Genomic DNA, 18,974 nt, shown 5'->3' on the forward strand with positions numbered 1-18,974 from the left:
ATAATCCGAAATCATCGTTTTCCCCCTCCGATGATACTCTAAATCACAACAATCTAATCAAATATAGACTCACAATCACATTTTGAATCTATTGACACTAAAATTAAGAAATTCAGGTGAAAAGAGTAAAATGGTCAAAAATCTCATATCAAAAATCAAACTCGAAAGTTGATTATTTATAGATAAAAATGTTCCTCAAGTAATTAGGAATTTAATGGTGAAATCCGTTTAAAAAATGAGGTCAAAATTAGTTCAAAATCCTCATTTCTCTTTCAAAAGTTCATGTTGAAGAAAACCCAAAATCTCCAATTTGAAATCCACAATTTGAAGTTAAAATTCAAAATATTCAATGAAAATAGAAAGAAAGTGTTAGAAATGCATTGCCCAAGAGTTTTGTCAAGAAAACCTTGAAGAAATTGCCCAACCCTAGCTTTGGAATATCAAAAAAATGGTGAAATCCCAACATTACAACCCTCAAATTGCCCAACCCTAGGTCTTCATTTTTACGGAGATTCGCTTATATGGGGGTTCGCATTCGCGAACCCCACCTAAGTGAGTTCCTTTACTTAAGAGATGGGTATTTCTTAAGCAAAGGTTCGCTTTAGCGAACCACGTGAACCTGGTCCACTTAAACGGACCTTGCATCAGCACCAGCAAAAAAAAGCTAAGTCACACTCAAGCGTTCGATCGGACCCTCGAGATTTATTCGGAACTTCGTATACACAAACCATATATACAACCCCACTAAATCCGACAGTTCGGACTCAATAGAACCATCAGAATTTGAATTTGAGGCATCCTTGATCCGAAATCTGATAAGTCCTAACTAAACTAGTTTTGGCACTTGAAATACCCAAAATACCCTTGGGATCTCTAAAAATTATAACGAAGTCATTTCTAGCATTAGAATCACCTCTTGAAACCATCAAAAATCCAATCTGAGAACCCGAACCCCAAATGTTGACCAAAGTTAAACTTGGATCAAACTTTAACTCAATTTCCAACTTCGGATCTAAAATCCACGATTTAACTCCAAATCTGATTCCGACAACTTTGATAGACCAATTTCCACATTCTGGATCTGATGGGATAGACAAAATTTTATTCTGAGACTTGAAACTCTAAATGGCTCTGAAACTCAAATTTTGACAACTTAAGCCTTTTGAGCCCACTTCCTTAGCAAAACCTCCACTCTTCACAAGATTTTCAAAAACCAACCTTCAAACCCAATCTAAAATAACTCGGGGTAATTGATGAGAGGGGTAAAATGGTAATTTTATAGAAAATATCAAAAATAACCTACCAAGAGTCTGAGGCGTAATCTCCCAGTTCAGTATTTGTCTTTCCCAATTGAATCCATCCTTAGACCATATCATCTGGATACAACCCAAGAGTGCCACAGGCTAATCCATGAACCAAACCTGAATCGAAGATCTCTAAATCATAGCACAACCATCTGAATGAGCCCTTTCCTCACACAACCAGGAGAAGATTCTTAACTACTACCTACTAAAATCCAGAGTGAATCCAGAACCAATCACCAAACATGCATAATGCACATATCTATCACTAATCTTCGTTAAATTTCCTTTTCTTAACCTAATCCTTACACGACCTTTAGTTGCAAACACCTGATCTTTAGACGAAGCATACTCTTCAAGGGAGGACCCAACTAATTTGATCCAAAGAAGGAGATGATCAAGTAACCACCTGATGAACAGTACATCTAAGCATACAAAACCTCTAATAACACCACCAAAAAATTGAAATGATAGTTGTGATTATAGTCAATTTCCAAACAAAAAAACTAGGCCAAATGGTCCTACAAGTATCAAATCACACCTAGCTAAACATGTTCTCAATGACAAGGTAAAACCAAGACCGTAGAGAAATTGTAATATATAATGTAGCTCTTCTATAAATTCTCTTAAGCCAGATGACACTTACATAATTTTTGAAACCTTCAACTTCCACAAGGAAACACCAAACCCATCACATCTGAAATAACCAAACTTACGTCAGTATCTTACCCTACCAAAAAGGTCATGGATCGGTACATCTGATCCACCACTAAAAATCCACCCACAGAAGTAAAAACACGTTTAGGTATAGACAAAGATTCATACTTCAAAAACATATCTGAAACAGAGTAGGTGGTCACACAAGAAAGTACAGAACCAAAGTTGAATGACACAAGATATTCCTTCCATAGTGTCTGTAACACACATTCCTATTCTCTCGACTCCACAATCAGCTAGCGTGGTCTCATAAAATCATAGACACACTCAATTTATAAACTTTCTCATTCTCTCTACAATACTCTAGTGAAGCTAACCTTACTAATACTACTAAGCATCATAGTCACACTGGCCAGTTACTTTACTACTCAAACTGTCACTAGTATCAAGGTCCTCTTAGCAACACATTGTGGTCTCCAAAAATTTAAATTGTTGACCTCTCTCCTTCCATTTATGTATCCCATGACAGGTATAGGTCTTAACCAATTGCCAAACTCCAAGTTTCGAATCTCATAGTACCCTTCCATTAAGATAGAACTATTAAAACACGACCAATATCAATTCCACGCAATCTTACACTTACCCACTTTCAACTACCATTTAACCATTATGTACTTTATGCCAAAATTTAGAAAAATTCTTGGTCACCCTGACAGTTCTGTATACCATAAGAACACAACCCCTATGTACCTTCAAGTGAATATGTATCGCATCATAACAATCTATGTAGTCCCATCAACCGAGTAGTATTAATCCAACTTGAAATCTTTAATAACCACAAAGAGATATAATCCTTTCCTGTAGCGCACCCATAAGTTGTATACAATAAGTTGAGTAATCTAACCCTACATAAAACATAAAATCTTTGATACCTTACTGTCGGTCACCCAATCTAAAATCAAACCAAACCTTCAGAAAGTCGTTGATGACCCATTATACATCCGTGCTCAACCAGCCCACCTTGCATTATTATACCTGAACTCAAAGGACAAAACCCATATAACCTTCAACTTTGAACCTAGGGATCTACAATTGAGGCCTTACTTCTTTGCATTTCTTAACTTGTATCCACCGTGCAATACGACTAGAAAATTCAAACTCCTAACTCATACTCATTACCCAATAACAAATTCTTGAACTATTTGATGCACCAGACTCGTGTTCCTTTCCTTAACTCATTTATCATTATTATTTCTTGGCCAAACATCCATAAGTATTACCTTTTACCTTAAATCAAACTTCTCAAGTGAAGAATTCATCGAAATCTTTTACAACCAAAAGTAATAACTCCAGACTCGAATCATACACAAGTACCTCCAACTGCTTAACAATCGATATAATCAATTATTTCTTACCTTGCCAAGCCATACCTTAACAAAACCAACTACCACGAAGGTAGACATTATGATATAAAACTTGAATTTTTATCCCAACCATGCAAACCACTCCCTTTATCGGTCGACATTAGTCCATACCTTGAATATTTTATGCAATCACACACCTTAACCTATCATTAAACACTTATATGTCGATCTTGCCATGCCCCTCATTAAGATCCTAAAATATGTCAGTTGTCAAACTCGGTATCGCTATAAAACATACCAAAATGCTAGAGTTGCGTGTCCATGAACTCCACTCTCGAATCATACTTAACTCGAGTGATGAACATCGGCTGCTATTTCCATAATCAAAACAAGACAAATGAGGCCACGTGTTTTTTAGACCTAACTCTCCAACGCCCCCAAAGTTAAATCCTTGAACTTTGTGATCTTTGTAAGCATTCTTGTCCTTGCCTCATTCCAAAGGCCAAACTACATCCTCGAATTCCATTATAAGTTAAAGATTTCTCAACTCTACTCGAGTAATCTCTGACATATTGTACTACCTTCCATATATCTACACTACTCATCAAGTGGTAGAAGCCATGACCTTTAATGCTCGCAGGTTGTTATTATCACACTGGAACCCATTAACTGAAACCATTACCACGTTATTGCACCCTAATCCTAGTCTGTCTCGAACTCTCTTACAATGCTTAACAACTCTTTCCATCATCATAAAGTTAATACTATTGTTGATGTGATACCTCAAACTCATAATACAGTCGAATCTCATGAATTATCCAATTCTCATGCGTACTTTCTCCTTGGTATACTTACTTGCCTTCCACACAGGTATCCTCTTTGGGACTTTCCTTAACCATAAACTTGTCGTTTCAATATCAGTATACTCATTTTGTCTTATCATGAAGTCACCATTCCCCTATTTAACCATATCAACTCAAATCTCACTCCTTGCCAAAGAGATAGAACAGGATCAATTCACTCGATCCACCACTATAACTTTTCTTATAAATAATGCTTAATCCAAGCATTCATAGTAACAACTACTTGATTCCTCAATTGAGAATGAAACATCAATTTCGTTACCCAAGTAGGTGAAATAGTTGATAACTTCATAAATGTTTATGTTTTCATGAATCACTAGTACCACGCCGCGAATATCTGCTAGATCCACCACTATATCACATCATATCTATTGAGAAGGCCATACTCAAATAGCCCGCACATTTATACCCATTAAATAGCTATAAAACATTACTAAAGCATTTCAGTCTCCGGTCGAAAGCGATATACACCATTCCATAAGCCAAGTCGATAGAAGAAGAAACACAACCCATAACCTCACCTAAGTAAACACAAGTACCTCGGCAGCAGACATGTCATAAACTTTCCTGATATGCACCCACTCTATAAATCGCCATAGAAATTCTAGTCTCGATTGATGTAACATCATCATCATCATACACCATGTAACCTATCCTGTCATGACGAATTTCATAGTCTGTAGTCCCCAAATTCATAGTGCTCACTGCATACTCATTCCCCTAATTATGTAATTCTTCTTTGTCAACCACTTCAGATGTCGAATAAGCCACACCAATGCTATTTTTTTCATTGCAGAATAACTAACCTGACAAGATAAGATGTTCATGAAGTCTCTTTAATAATTGTTCATCTTTTAATGCCATAACCTCGAAATATATCATTGAACCACAACCTTACTCATCCCTTTCGAGTCGCAGAGCATTCCAAGTCTACACATCCTTCCCATAATTATATCACTTCTGAATCAATGCCATAATCAACACTAAAACCAAGTGATGACACCTAAATTGTGCACACACAGGACTAAGCATAAGTCATCATTATAAAAGAGAGGATGGAGTGAAATAATAGGAATTAGACCGGATTAAGGATGTATGATAAAGAATCAAGAAGTGAAGGTATTTCCTAACAGTCTTCATAGCCTTCCGAAGATAAATATAGACGTCTCTGTACCAATCATCAAGACTCTACTTAGACTTGTCTTATACATGTGAGACCGATGAACCTGGGGCTCTAATACCAATTTGTCAAAACTCAAAATTAGGTGTGATGGCACTTGTCTAACCCACTAAGACGAGCCAGCCTGGGAGTCAGGTCAATACAAATTAAGCAAAAGTGAAAACGGAAATATAAAGTCTAATATGATATAAATAATGATAAACGGAAAGTAAATTCTAAAATACCCAAGACTTAGTGTTACATGTACAAGCTACTACTTTAACAAAAAAAAACTATAAATCTATATGTCTCAGTCGTCAAACAAAATAAGGCATAGGGTAAATGACGGTAAGGGTCTATGAAGGAGATAAGCTACTACCTCTCACACGCCTAGAAGCTCGGTCCAATCAACAAGGAAGATATGAACAGGAGGCACTGAGCTCAGATCCTACACAAGTGTAGAAGCAAGGGATGAGCACCAATAATACAGTACTCAATAAAATGGAAACTAAACCCTAAGTAAAGCAATACGGAACAAGAGTACTCTGAACATCCCAATCACAATCCTCCACAACTACACACCTCAGCCAACCTAATGTATACAGTTTATATCACAATTGCACTAGATTACTAGACAGTCCATAACAGAAGGCACAAATATAGTCTCATTACTATACTCTGGTAACACATATAGTCTCAGATCATAAATCAATCACAGGAATAAATAAATGCAAATGCAATGTCAAATATCATGATGAATGTCTATCCTACGATACACATATGTTGATCACCTTAGATCGGAACTCATGGGGGCCTCACATAGACCATGTATCCATCAAAAATGACCTCGACCAATATTTACCAGAAAAAACCTCGGCCAAAATATCCACCAAAAGAAACCTCGGTAAATCACCATAACCAGTAGAAACCTCAGTCCCAATATCCATTACCTTACTCATATCATTCCTCAACTATCATAGATGCAATATATGCACAAATAAAGAGTGAGTAAGATATATATTCATAATGATGTCATATAAACCACAATCACACAATAGATCAATATCCCAAAATCCAAAATACTTAGACAATTAATCCTATTCAAATCTACTATCACCCTTCAACTCATATAATTCAATTCAATATAATGACCCAATACATCCTAATCACCTTACATAGGAAATACAAGGTTCAACATACTTAACAAAGGTTAGAATTCCATTTGTCTTAGCCAATAAGTCACAAACAATCCAAAATTGCCATTTTTTCTCTCCGACGATACTCCAAATCACCATAACCTAATCAAATATAGACTCACAATTATATTTTGAATCTATTGACACTAAAATCAAGAAATTCAAATGAAAGGGGTAAAATGCTCAAAAATCTCATATCAAAAATCGAACTCGTAAACTGATTATTTATAGACGAAATGTTTTTTAAGTAATCAGGAATCTAATGGTGAAATCCGTTTCCAAAATGAGTTCAAAATACCAATTTCTCTTTCAAAAGTTCATGTTCAAGAAAACCCAAAATCTCCAATTTAAAATTCACAATTTGAAGTTAAAATTCAAAATATTCAATGAAAATAGAAGGAAAGTGTTAGAAATGCATTACCCAAGAGTTTTTTCAAAAAACCCTTAAAGAAATCGCCCAACCCTAGCTTTAGAATATAAAAAATGGTGAAATCCCGAAATTACAACCCTCAGATGTCGCTTAAGCGACTGGTCTTTGCTTTTGCGAACCTGCTTCACTTTTGCGAACCCCGCCTAAGTGAGTCCCTTCATTTAACACATGGATCTCTTTTAAGAAAAGGTTCTCTTTAGTGAACCTGGTCTGCTTAAGCAGACCCTGCATCAGCACTAGCAAAATAAGCTAAGTCACACTCAAGCCTCCAATCGAACCCTCGGGATTTGTTCGGAACCCCATATACAAAAACCATTTCCAGTGTTAGAGTCACCTCCCAAAATCATTGGGATCATCAGAAATCTAATCCAAGTACCCGAACCCCAAATGTTGACCAAAGTCAAACTTGGACCAAACTTTAACTCAATTTCCAACTTCGAACCTAAAATCTATTATTTAACTCCAAATCTAATTCTGACAACTTTTATAGACTAATTTCCACATTTTGGATCTGATGGGATTGACAAAATTTTATTCCGAGACTCAAAACTCCAAAACTCAAATTTTGACAACTTAAGCCTTTTGAACCCACTTCCTTAGCAAAACCTCCACTTTTCACAAGATTTTCAAAACCAACCTTCAATCCCAATCTAAAATGACTCGGGACAACTGAAGAGAGGGATAAAATGGTAATTTTATCAAAAATATTGAAAATGACCTTCCGAGTCATTACAACAAGGGCCCATTTAAAATATGTGCCAAGATGGGAAAGATCTCATACAAGTTTGATGTGCCTTCACATCTTAAAACACATTTTGTATTCTATGCCAGGATGTCTAAGTTGTACCAAGAATACAAGGATCATCCAAGTAGAGGCTAGTCGAGTCGTGTCCCTATTACCATAATTGCTTCAAATGACTCAGGACAACAATGGTTTCTGAGTGTTGGCTATGCCTAGGCTAGTCGAGTCGTGTCCCTATTACCATAATTTCTTCAAATTGTCACTCCCTGAGTCTACACCCTAGGCGTAGCCAACACTCAGAAACCATTGTTGGTTCCCAAGCGAACCTTTGACCTAGCTAACTCACTAAGTAAAAGACTTAACTCATAAAAATGTAACTCATGATTGGCATGCAAATTTATAAAAAGTGCACTTCTCATAATTAAATCTGAAAATATGCTTTGTAGATAGTGTAACTTAATGTTTTCAAAACATGAACTCAAAGGATAAAAGTGAATAAACTCAAATTCTATCTATGACTAGTTTACGAAGCCTCTAAAACTGACTCTAAAGATAGGTATCTAGATAGGCCCACGACTACCTCAATATACTAGTAAGTAAGACTAAATAAAAGACTCAAGAGTTTCCCTGAAAGCAAAGAGGTCTTACCAAAAGCTGGATAAAAAATCTTATCTTCAATGATGCACCTATTGAGGATTTCTATAACCTGTATCTGCATCATAAAACTTATGGTATGTAAAATAGCTGAAAACACTTACTCATGAATGCTCAACTCGACTTAATGAACTCAACTCAAGAATAGCTCGACTCAATAATGCATGCAATATGTATAAATAAGACAGTGCTGTTAAAACATAGATAGGTAATACAACTCAGTATAAAAATAATTATTTTACTCTTGGGGAGTTTCTCTAACTGACAACCATCACTATCAGCATTATGATAATACAATGAACTGTTGTCATTTCTACAACCATCCAATACCTTGACAGGGTAAGGGACGCAAATCATCTCATAGATCTAATAAAAGCCCTCAATGAGGCTATGAGGAGTCGCCCGAATGAATGACACGATTCTATCCTACACTACCTACGTAGTTTATGGGGTTCAAATTATTCTCTATTCTTACTCAAATTGATGCTCAATACTACTCCTAAAAATATATTTATTATGCTCACATCTCAAGTGAGTGTATGTACTCAATTAACTCATTTAGTCTCATTGAACTTTTCTCAAAAACTCAACTCATCTCTTTGCTTTAAAATAAGTATAATCTCAACTCAATGAATGCATTTTAAAAAATAGCTTAACTTTTCAACTCAATCTCAAAATATATATTTAAATGCATTAATACTCTAACTCATTTATACTCAAAGATGCTCATGCTCAAAATAGTAATTAAGAGACTTCTCAAAACTCAACTCATGCTCAAACTCTTTCTCAATTAAAAGATAAAAATATATCATGCTTTTACCTCAAAACAATGCATAAAATTAATTAATGCAACTTTTTAAACTAGCGTTCATGTGAATGTAGACATGAACGATAATTCAAAAACTCAAATCATGGGAATCGTCATGATGTATTTATATATACAAAGAACTCAATATAGATAACTTAAGAACTCAATTTAACGGGCTTGAAACTCAAATTAAAACTCAACTCGATTGAATTAAGATGTAGGGAACGAGGACGAACTTAGTCCAACATTGTGATTATCCTTACATACCTGGAAGATCAATGATCTAAGTGAAAATCGAAGAACTTAGTTGAAAATCTTGAACCATAGATTTTTCTCCTCTCCAATCCTTGATCGCAAAACATTCTAAATGTTAATAAGAGAAAAGTCTTGTGGGGTATTGATAAGGGACAAATTTTAGACCCAAAATATTAGAGTTTTGATTTGATAAAGGTGGAAAAAGACCAAACTAACCCTCACTTGCTGTTATGGGTTGTTCTTATGGTCCGTAAGAACTTCTATGGGTCATAGGATCCCTCTCATACGAACTAGGGTCCAAAATTGGACTTCACTAAAATTCGACATAAAGGGTCTATGGACCTATTCTACGGGTCGTAGACCCTTTGACGAATCATAGAAAGCCATTCATGGAAATCAACTAGGGGACTTGGGCTTGGGGTCTACGGACCCCTCTACAGATCTTAAAACTATTACGGGTCGTAGACCATAGTCTTAGGGACTTGTATACATTCCAATAGCTACTATAATGTGACATAGGGTTTAAGATATTCCCTTATGGGTCCTAGGATAACTAACGTGTTGTAGGTCTAGCTCATGGAAGTTAGGTCTAAAGGTTGTCTCAGGGTTTCTTCTATAGATCCTTTCTACAGACTGTAGAATCCACTCATAGAGTGAACCTTAGAAACTCAAATTTTTCACTAAGTGTTGGGGGTTCGTATGAGCCCCTCCTATGGGTCGTAGAAACTTCTACGATCCGTAGGTGGCACCCGTAGGACTCTTCTGAACAAGGACTTTGGCTTTTTCTCTGGGTTCTCGAGTCTGATCTAAGTTAGATTATTACGAGGTTTTACATATGTTCATAACCACTATGAGGGGTAATTACCAAAAAAAGCCACATGGGAGTGATACACAGACTTGTGGCAATTTCAAAGACAAGTTCAGAGAGTTAATGTAGCAACAATGCGATGTGGTTGTTGCAACGTTAGGTAAGATAGAGTGTGACCATCCACCACATCATCATGCCACTTATTTTTCACGTGATATAAAATTGTCTATGTGGAATGCTTTCATAGGAAGAATACTAGTCCTTAGTATAATATTCTAGTGTTATAGGGAGAATTCTCTTGAAAGACTTTAAATTTCCATGGATTTATATGGAAGGTCCTTAGAACATTCTAGTTATGTAAAGAATTCTCCTTGATTTACATTTGTAAATTAGCCTAGCCCTAAGTGACTAGTATAAATAGAGGGACATTCATTTATAAAGACACCAAGCAAATAATTCAAGTTCTCTCCAATACAAATCTCTCTTGCAATTTTCTTATGTTGTTTTTATCATCCCCGTAGCGATTCTTAATGTCTTGGGTTTACTTGATATAGAAAGATTGTGAGTAATTTTTCAAGTGTCAGATGTGTCCATGTAGCTGAAGACTTATGACATGAAAATTGCATCCAATCCTTTCAAGGACTTCAAATGACCCATCTCCTTTTAGGGCTAATTTCAGTTTTCTTTTGGCAGGATATCTTTCCTTCCTCGTGCACCCATACTAGATCTTCAGGCTTAAAAATTATAGATTTTCACCCCTTGTTTCTCCTTAAAATGGTTTGTTCATTTTTCTGTTCAATCGCAAGCCCTATTTATTCATGAAAATTCTTCATCATTTCAACCTTTTTCTTACCATCAAAATTAACAATATCATTAGTAGGCAAAGGTAGCAAATCAAGGGGAGTGTGGGGGTTAAATCCATAAACAACTTCAAAAGGAGACTTACTAGTAGAAGAATGGATAGTTCTATTATAGACAAACTCTATCATGGACAGATGTTCCTCCTAAAAAGTTAATTTTCCCTTTAAAACAATCCTTAACATTTTCTGTAAAGTTATATTATCTACTTCTGTTTTCCCATCAATTTGTAGGTGAGAAGATATAGAAATTAGTAATTTAGTCCCAAAGTTTGTTTCATATAACCTTCAAAAATGTCTTTAAAACATAGCATCCCTAGCACTAATAATAGTTTTAGGTATACCATGTCATTTAATCGCATCTTTCACAAACAAATCAGCTACATTTGATGCATCATCATTCTTCAAATATGAAATAAAGCAAGTCAATTTTGAAAATCTATTTATAACCACAATATATTGTTCTTACCATGTTTATTTCTAAGCAGACCTAACAAAAAATTCATGAAAATATTAATCCAAGGAAAAGTAGGAACATGTAAAGGAGTATAAAGACCACCTAATGACACTTGTAGGGGTACATTATGATATCATTACTCTCTTTTGCTCACTCACTTCTTGAAGAAGAGCGAACAACTGATCTTTTCTGATCCTTAACCTCTTATTTTAATTTCTTGATTGAGAGATTCATAAATTGGGATTCTGATATATATAGATACAAATGGTCCAATGGGAATAAGAATTTTCACGAACATTTGAAATACTCCATTTCAGAGCAAAAGAGTCGTCTTCAATTAGTATTCGATCGAATATTCAAGACATTAGGGGCACACTTTCTCTATATATGTTTGCATTCTGGGCCAAAAAAAAATATTCACTAAGTATATCCAAAATTTTGGACAATCCAAAGTGTCCATGAGTTCACCACAATATATTTCCCTAACAAATAATTCACTCATAGAGCAATTAAAAATACACACCTTATATTCATTAATAATGAATCCATCTTGAAGATTGAACCTCTCACAAGAACCCAACATACATTATACAAAAACCTTGCCAAAATTAAAATTATTAGAATAAAGGCCCCTGATTTGATCAAAATCCACCAATTAGAAGTAAGAGTAAAGACAAAGACCTATTTTCGTAAAAGTGCATCAGCAACCAAATTCTTTTTTCCTCGCTTGTAAGCAATCAATATGGAAAAGTTTTAATATAATTAACCCATTTTCATGTCGATGATTAAGTTTACCTTGACTTTTCAAGTATCTCAAGTATTCATGGTCTGCCTTAAGCACAAACTTTCTAGGCCACAAATAGTTGTGACAATCAAAAATGGCCTTAAATTTGTGCTCCCAATCAAGATACAAGTATGGATATCTTGTGTCATTGAAATATGGCATCTTCATGTGCATGCTATCAATAATATCATCTTCCGATATTCCTCGTTGTCCTCTCCTATCTCTCCCGATCCTATCTAGATTTACATCAAGATCATCATCAAAATCATCTATAGAATTTTCTTCATTTATAAGTGTATATTTCTTCTAGTATGAGCCCTAGGATTGTTTTTGGGTGGAACAATTGGTTGATTTTCCTTCTAAATTCAGCTATTATATCATTTTATTCAGCAATGCCATTCTTTATCTCTTGAAATTGCAAGTTTCATCTTTTAAATTCTTGGTGCATACCTTGTAAAGGGAAATTATTTCTTACTCGAATCTCGACTTCTTTAGAAGCCCTTCATTCATCATCACTATCATTTGTATTGGACATCTTAAAGAAAATGGTGTATCACTCAAACTTTGACTTATTTCCTCAATCGTTCTCACATACTATTGTATTTTTCCTCTCAAATAACCTTTGAAAAAGTACTTTGTGGATTTATAATTAAACTCCACTCGTATCAAGCCCTTAGTAGTAAAATGAAAAATTTTGGAGCACAAAAAAAGAACTCTAGAAACTTAACTTCTACCCCACTTTTTTTCTTTTCAGGCTAAATTTTTGTGTGTTATCATAACCTCCTTTTTAAAAACAAATAGATGAAGAAAATTACTTGGAAAACAACAATTTTTTTAATGTTATTGTCCACTGCTACAAAGTAAATGAAAACGATATTTCTAGGGGCATTACCTTTTTTTTTAAGGGAAGAGACCCTACACGAGGCTCCCACCTCTCGTGCACAGTCAGGGATTGAGCAGTATCCCCAAGTCTTAACATAAATAAATAAAATAAAAATATAAGGAGGGGGACATTAACCTTACCTCCGATCCTATGTTGGTTCATAAGTCGGCTAACCTATTAAGGTCAGCTAACTCATCCCTGATACAAAAGAGAGGCTAACTATAACTAGAAAGCAGTAAACCGATGAGAGGACTCCTCCCGGTACAAATCGACTAGGAAAGCATAAATGAGGAAGACTCTCCCCTTCCATGAGAAAAAAGAGAGTAACCTACACTATTTCTATTCAACTATGCTACGTATCAGACATAGCTAAATTGAAGAAGAAAAAATTATATGAAACTTCTATCTCGCATGGGATGGGAAAATTCTTTTCATCTTTGCCCTTTTTAGTCTTGTCATACCAAGTAAGTCCAAGGAAATATGCAACAACATCAATATAAGGATGAGTAGTTAAGGAGGATGAAAGGATAGGAAGTAAATGGAGCTATAGCAGCTAGTAGCCTTGGGGTTGTTGTTGAGGATCATGAAAGATAGAGTAGTTGTGTAGTGCAACTTGTATGTGATGCCTCCCTGACTTGAGCTGATTGGATGTGCACTATTGTGTGCCTTGCATTTTGCATAGTTCCAGTGTTGTCGAAGCTGATCAGGGGTGTACCTGCACATCCACACATGAACCAAGAAGGAGTTCCAAGAGTCTTGAATGTAAGGGAGTTGTTGCAGGTGTTGAAAGAATGCATCTGGTATGCATGGAGAGGTGATGGGAGTAGGTGAGGCCCTTGCTTGTGTGGCTGTTGTCTCCCTTTGTCTGAGACTTTGTGTACCTGCACAACCAAGCAACCAAAGAGCCAAACAAGTATGGGAAGTGTGATGGCTGTTGCAAACCTGCAGGCAGCTTCTTGATACAAGTAGCCAAGGAAGGTTGCTGCATAGGGGCATTACTTGATTAACAAAGAGAGTTACTTTTACTTTTTTTTTTGAATATATATTTTTACATGAGTACGATATTAATATGATATAATTAAGGCCTTATTTGAAAAGTCAAAATCACAATTTCCTATTATATGAGTATATGTAAGTTGAACAAATTATTGTTATCAATTTACCATAGCACAAAATATCACAATTGAACTTAAAAATATCGAACCATATCAAATTAATTTGATATGGTAATTGTATAGTATTTTTAAAGATCAAAATCAAAATTATCAACCACAATTTCAAATATTATACCATATCATGCCATGCCATGCCCACCCCTATTACATCTATTCAAATATGTAGTTATTTATGCATACTTATTTTTTCTACACATGAAAGAAAATGGACTTTGTATGCCCATTTAGATTTAGGGTTTTTACTGTAAATCACGAATCAATATTGTATAAAAGTGTATAATAGAATATTAGAAGTTTTTATATATACTTTTATGCTGTTACAAAAATTTTTATAAACTTATATAAAATCAAATTTCATTTTTTACTAACTTCAATCACGCAACTTTTCGTCGAATAGCTTCAAGTTTGATTTTAAGTATAACTTTAAAATGACATTCCTAACCAAGTCCAATCATCAATTTGTTAAACATTTCAACAAATCACAAATTCATCTGTAAGTTTTCAAGCTTCTAAAAAAACCAGGACCGAATCTTTAATTTTTCACTTTAATTCATCCACTAATATTTCAATCTGTGGTGATAAACATGAATGTGGCTCTTCATCAATTAACCATCAAAAAATAAAAATTGTGATCATAATTTAAGAAAATTGTACCGAGGACATGACCTTAAATAGGAGAGTGTGGAGGACCCACATTAGGATAGAAGACTAGTCCATAGTTTCGTTATTCTTTCTTATTAGTCGGCGTATTAGCGCACTATAATTTGCTTGTGGTCTGATGCCAGATGACTGTTATTATTTATTACTTTCAGTAATTTCTGTATTTTGATCGTTATATTTTATCTTGGTTGCTTTCGTTACTCGTTACTTGTTTTTCCATATTGCTTTGAATTTTTTTATCATTATCTGACTTCTTTTTGCTTTTTGCTTTTTGCTTTTACTGAGCCGAGGGTATTTTGGAAACAGTCATCCTACCTTGGTAGGAGTCAGGTCTGCGTACACTTTACCCTCTCCATACCCCACGTTGTGGGATTTCACTGGGTCATTGTTGTTGTTGTCGTCGTTTGTTTAAGTATTTTAAATTATATACAAAATAGATTAAATAAGATAAAGTTTGAAAATAACGGTTTATTTTAAGAAAAAATACCTAATTACACTTCTTTATTTATCATATTTTTCATTACTCTCATCCATTTCAAAAAAAATTCATTTGTTCTTTCTATCAGGATACATTAATTCAGTAATTCGAATACATTAATTCAGATTCATAAATTACCTCTATGTTCAATGTATCATGGTTTAAATATTACATGTTGATACATAAAACTCTAATTAATGTATCCAGATTACTGAATTTATGTATTCAGATTATCATGTTTTTAACGGATTTCTGTAAATTGTAAAAAAGGATAGGGAAAAATGATAATTGGCCCTTTACACTATGTGACTATGTGATTTATGTAAGTTATACTTATTTTAATTATAAGTTTGTGCCCAAGTGATATAGTGAGTAATTAAATTGATAATTCTAGTTGCATATATAATATGTCAAATTACCACTTGTCAATTGGAAAAAAGACAATGAGGTAACCTTCATGGTCTATGAACTATATAATTCTGGCTGTCAATTTCAGAATAAAATTTCTAGTTTTTTCCTAAAGTACAAATTCTAAAACATATTTTCCTGCATTTCTTAATTCGATCCTTTAAGCTTTATCAAATACTTTAAATTTTGCCGATAATGTTGGAAACACCATACAATTGTATGAAAAAGCGCCTGTAGCTCAGTGGATAGAGCGTCTGTTTCCTAAGCAGAAAGTCGTATGTTCGACCCCTACCTGGCGCGTTTACTTTTTAGGGATTATCTCTTTTTTTCTTCAAGAAAAGCCTACTTACATCGTTTTTTTCATGATTCATTGCCCTTTGTGTGATCAACCCACCATCCATATCCATGTTATTGTCATGCACCTATGCTCCAGTAACAAAATCTCCTCTATTTGAAAAGCATGGCCTTTAATTTCATGTCATACTAGCTAGCAAGTGTACATTTCTAAGAAAATGTCCATAGTTGCAGAAGCACCGGGTTACATCCAAGTTTTTTCTGATGGCTCAGTGAAGCGATTCGAGCTAGAAATAGCTACTGCATCAATTGAACCTTGCAATGGCTATAAGTCTAAGGATGTCGTCATTGACCCCTTGAAACCAATAATTGGTAGAATGTACCTTCCTGAATCAGGAGTTCACCAGCAGTTTCCTCTTCTTGTCTACTTCCATGGCGGTGGATTTTGCATCGGCTCAACTACATGGCTAGGTTACCATATTTTCCTTGGAGATTTAAGTGTTTCTTCCAAATCCATCATCCTTTCAGTAGACTATCGTCTTGCACCAGAATATAGACTTCCTACAGCTTATGAAGATTGCTATTCTGCATTGGAATGGCTGATCAACAACTTTGAAATTGAACCATGGCTGGAAAGGGCTGATCTTTCTCAGCTTTTTCTCTCCGGGGACAGTGCTGGAGGCAACATAGTTCATCAGGTTGCTATCCAGGCAATTACAAGTGAAGTTTTTCGTGGTAGACTAAAGGGGTTACTGCCAATTCATCCCTATTTCGGGAGTGAAAAGAGGACTGAATTAGAGATGGATAAAGGATCAGCAGAGGGCGTGGAGATGAACGACATGTTTTGGAGACTGAGCTTGCCTCAAGGATCAAATCGTGATTATTTTGGATGTAATTTTGAGAATGCTCAGCTATCTATGGCTGAATGGTCTCAGTTTCCAGCAGCGATTGTTTTTGTTGCAGGCATGGACTTGTTGAAAGAAAGGGGAGTCACGTATGCTGAATTCTTGAAGAAGAAAGGTGTGAAAAGTGTGAAGGTAGTTGAGGCTGAGGGACAGGTTCATGTTTATCATGTATTTCATCCTGAGTCAGAGGCTACTCGTTCGCTTCAGAAGCAAATGAGTAATTTCATAAATAGTTTTACGAAATGAGTTGATTGATGAAAAATGAATTTAGGTCAATCCTTTACTTTTCTGACAGGAGAAACTTCATAGGCTACACAATAATTGTCTACCTAAAGCTATTTTTCTTCTACTACCAATCCCGTATTCACTCAGTTTCTGCTCTTCCATTTTTTTTTTTATGCAAAGTAGTACTTTTGATGATCTACAAATGAGTTCATTTTCATCTGTCTTTAAGGAAGGGGCCCAATCAAACAATACCATTAGCTGTTTTCATGTCTTCTTTGTCATGGAAGTTTAAGAATGTTGACAAAACAAGATTGATCCTTAAAATTAAACTGAAGCCAATTCTTGAATCAATAACATAACCTTAATGCATAAAACAGAGGAATAGAGTTATATCAATCAGTAGGGAAAACCAGACTCGCTGTTCTTGGGGTCCAGATAAGTGTGTCAATAGAAAACCTCTGCATCCAAGCTAACTAAAAAGCTTTACTATGTTTCTGTCCCTACAAGTGTAGAAGCTAATCATGGGTGTCACCGCTTTCACTGATGAACACACTTTATCAGTCTCCCCATCAAGGCTTCCATTGTTGACTCCCATAACTTCTTCTTTTTTTTAAAATCAAAAGCTGGCCTTTCATTGATGAGATAAGGATACACACTTTGAAGTTTGGCATACCAAACTTGTATCTTTGGTGCTTAAGGAGCACTTAGCAAAAAGAAAGTCTATACAAAGGCCAGTGGAAGTTACTGGCTACGAATCTAAGGGATTTCAAAAATAAGGTTGGCATCCTTTGTTCTTTTTGATCTGAAGGTTGTCAAATCCATTCTATCCAAATTTACAAGGCCCTTAACGAGTCCAGGCAGATTAGTATACGAATTGAAGACATGGTTAACATCAGTTGAGAGGCTAATCGAGGCAAGTTTGTCCGCAGGTTGATTTGCCTCTCTGAGATAGTGATTGATGGTGAAACCATGCTCTTCAACTACTTTCTGAATATTCTTAACTGGGATGTACATTCTCCAGGGGACACTCCAATTTTCAGTGATGACGTTAGCAAGTAGTATGGATTCGGTTTCTCCAATGATCATATTTACTCCACTTTGGATGCATAGTTCCATTCCATGTAGCATGCCCATGGCTTCTGCCCAATTGTTTGTTCCTTCTCCAAGCATTATAGTGAAGGCCATGATGACTTGTCCCATTGCATTCCTCAGTATTCCACCTCCACCACACTTGCCATTAACACAAGCTCCATCAGTGTTAAGTTTAGCAACCATAGTTGGTGGCCTGATCCATTTCACTCTTATGGCAGTCTTATGGTTAATAGAGACGTCAAATATTTTGTGAATGTTTTCCCGAGAGTTCTCCACTTTGATCGTTCCAAAGCTTGACTGCAAAGGAAAAAAAAATAGTCAAATAACCGCCCGCAAATCTATTATCGAATTTTCAACTATACACTTATACTTTATAGGGGCCCTATTACCCTCCTGATTTTTTAAAAACAGAATAGATACCACCCTAAAACTAGACAACCACATTCTTAACATGTAGTGATGTACTCTCCTTGCCATCTTTCATTTTTAATTTTTTATATTTATTTTCCTCTTTTTATC

General features: G+C 35.4%; 1 protein-coding gene and 1 non-coding gene across 2 annotated transcripts; both read left to right on the forward strand.

The window, feature by feature from the left end:
- Positions 1–16,166: 16,166 nt before the first annotated feature.
- TRNAR-CCU (transfer RNA arginine (anticodon CCU)) lies at positions 16,167–16,239 on the forward strand. The gene has a single exon. It is a non-coding gene; the product is annotated as a tRNA-Arg (tRNA).
- Positions 16,240–16,399: 160 nt separating this feature from the next.
- Positions 16,400–17,509, forward strand: LOC129890852 (probable carboxylesterase 17). The gene has a single exon (XM_055966312.1). It carries the CDS (start codon positions 16,452–16,454, stop codon positions 17,382–17,384), a length of 933 nt encoding a protein of 310 aa, XP_055822287.1. The 5' UTR covers positions 16,400–16,451; the 3' UTR covers positions 17,385–17,509.
- Positions 17,510–18,974: the final 1,465 nt, after the last annotated feature.

Source organism: Solanum dulcamara, chromosome 5, assembly GCF_947179165.1.
Source record: "Solanum dulcamara chromosome 5, daSolDulc1.2, whole genome shotgun sequence".
NCBI classification, from domain to species: Eukaryota; Viridiplantae; Streptophyta; class Magnoliopsida; order Solanales; family Solanaceae; genus Solanum; species Solanum dulcamara.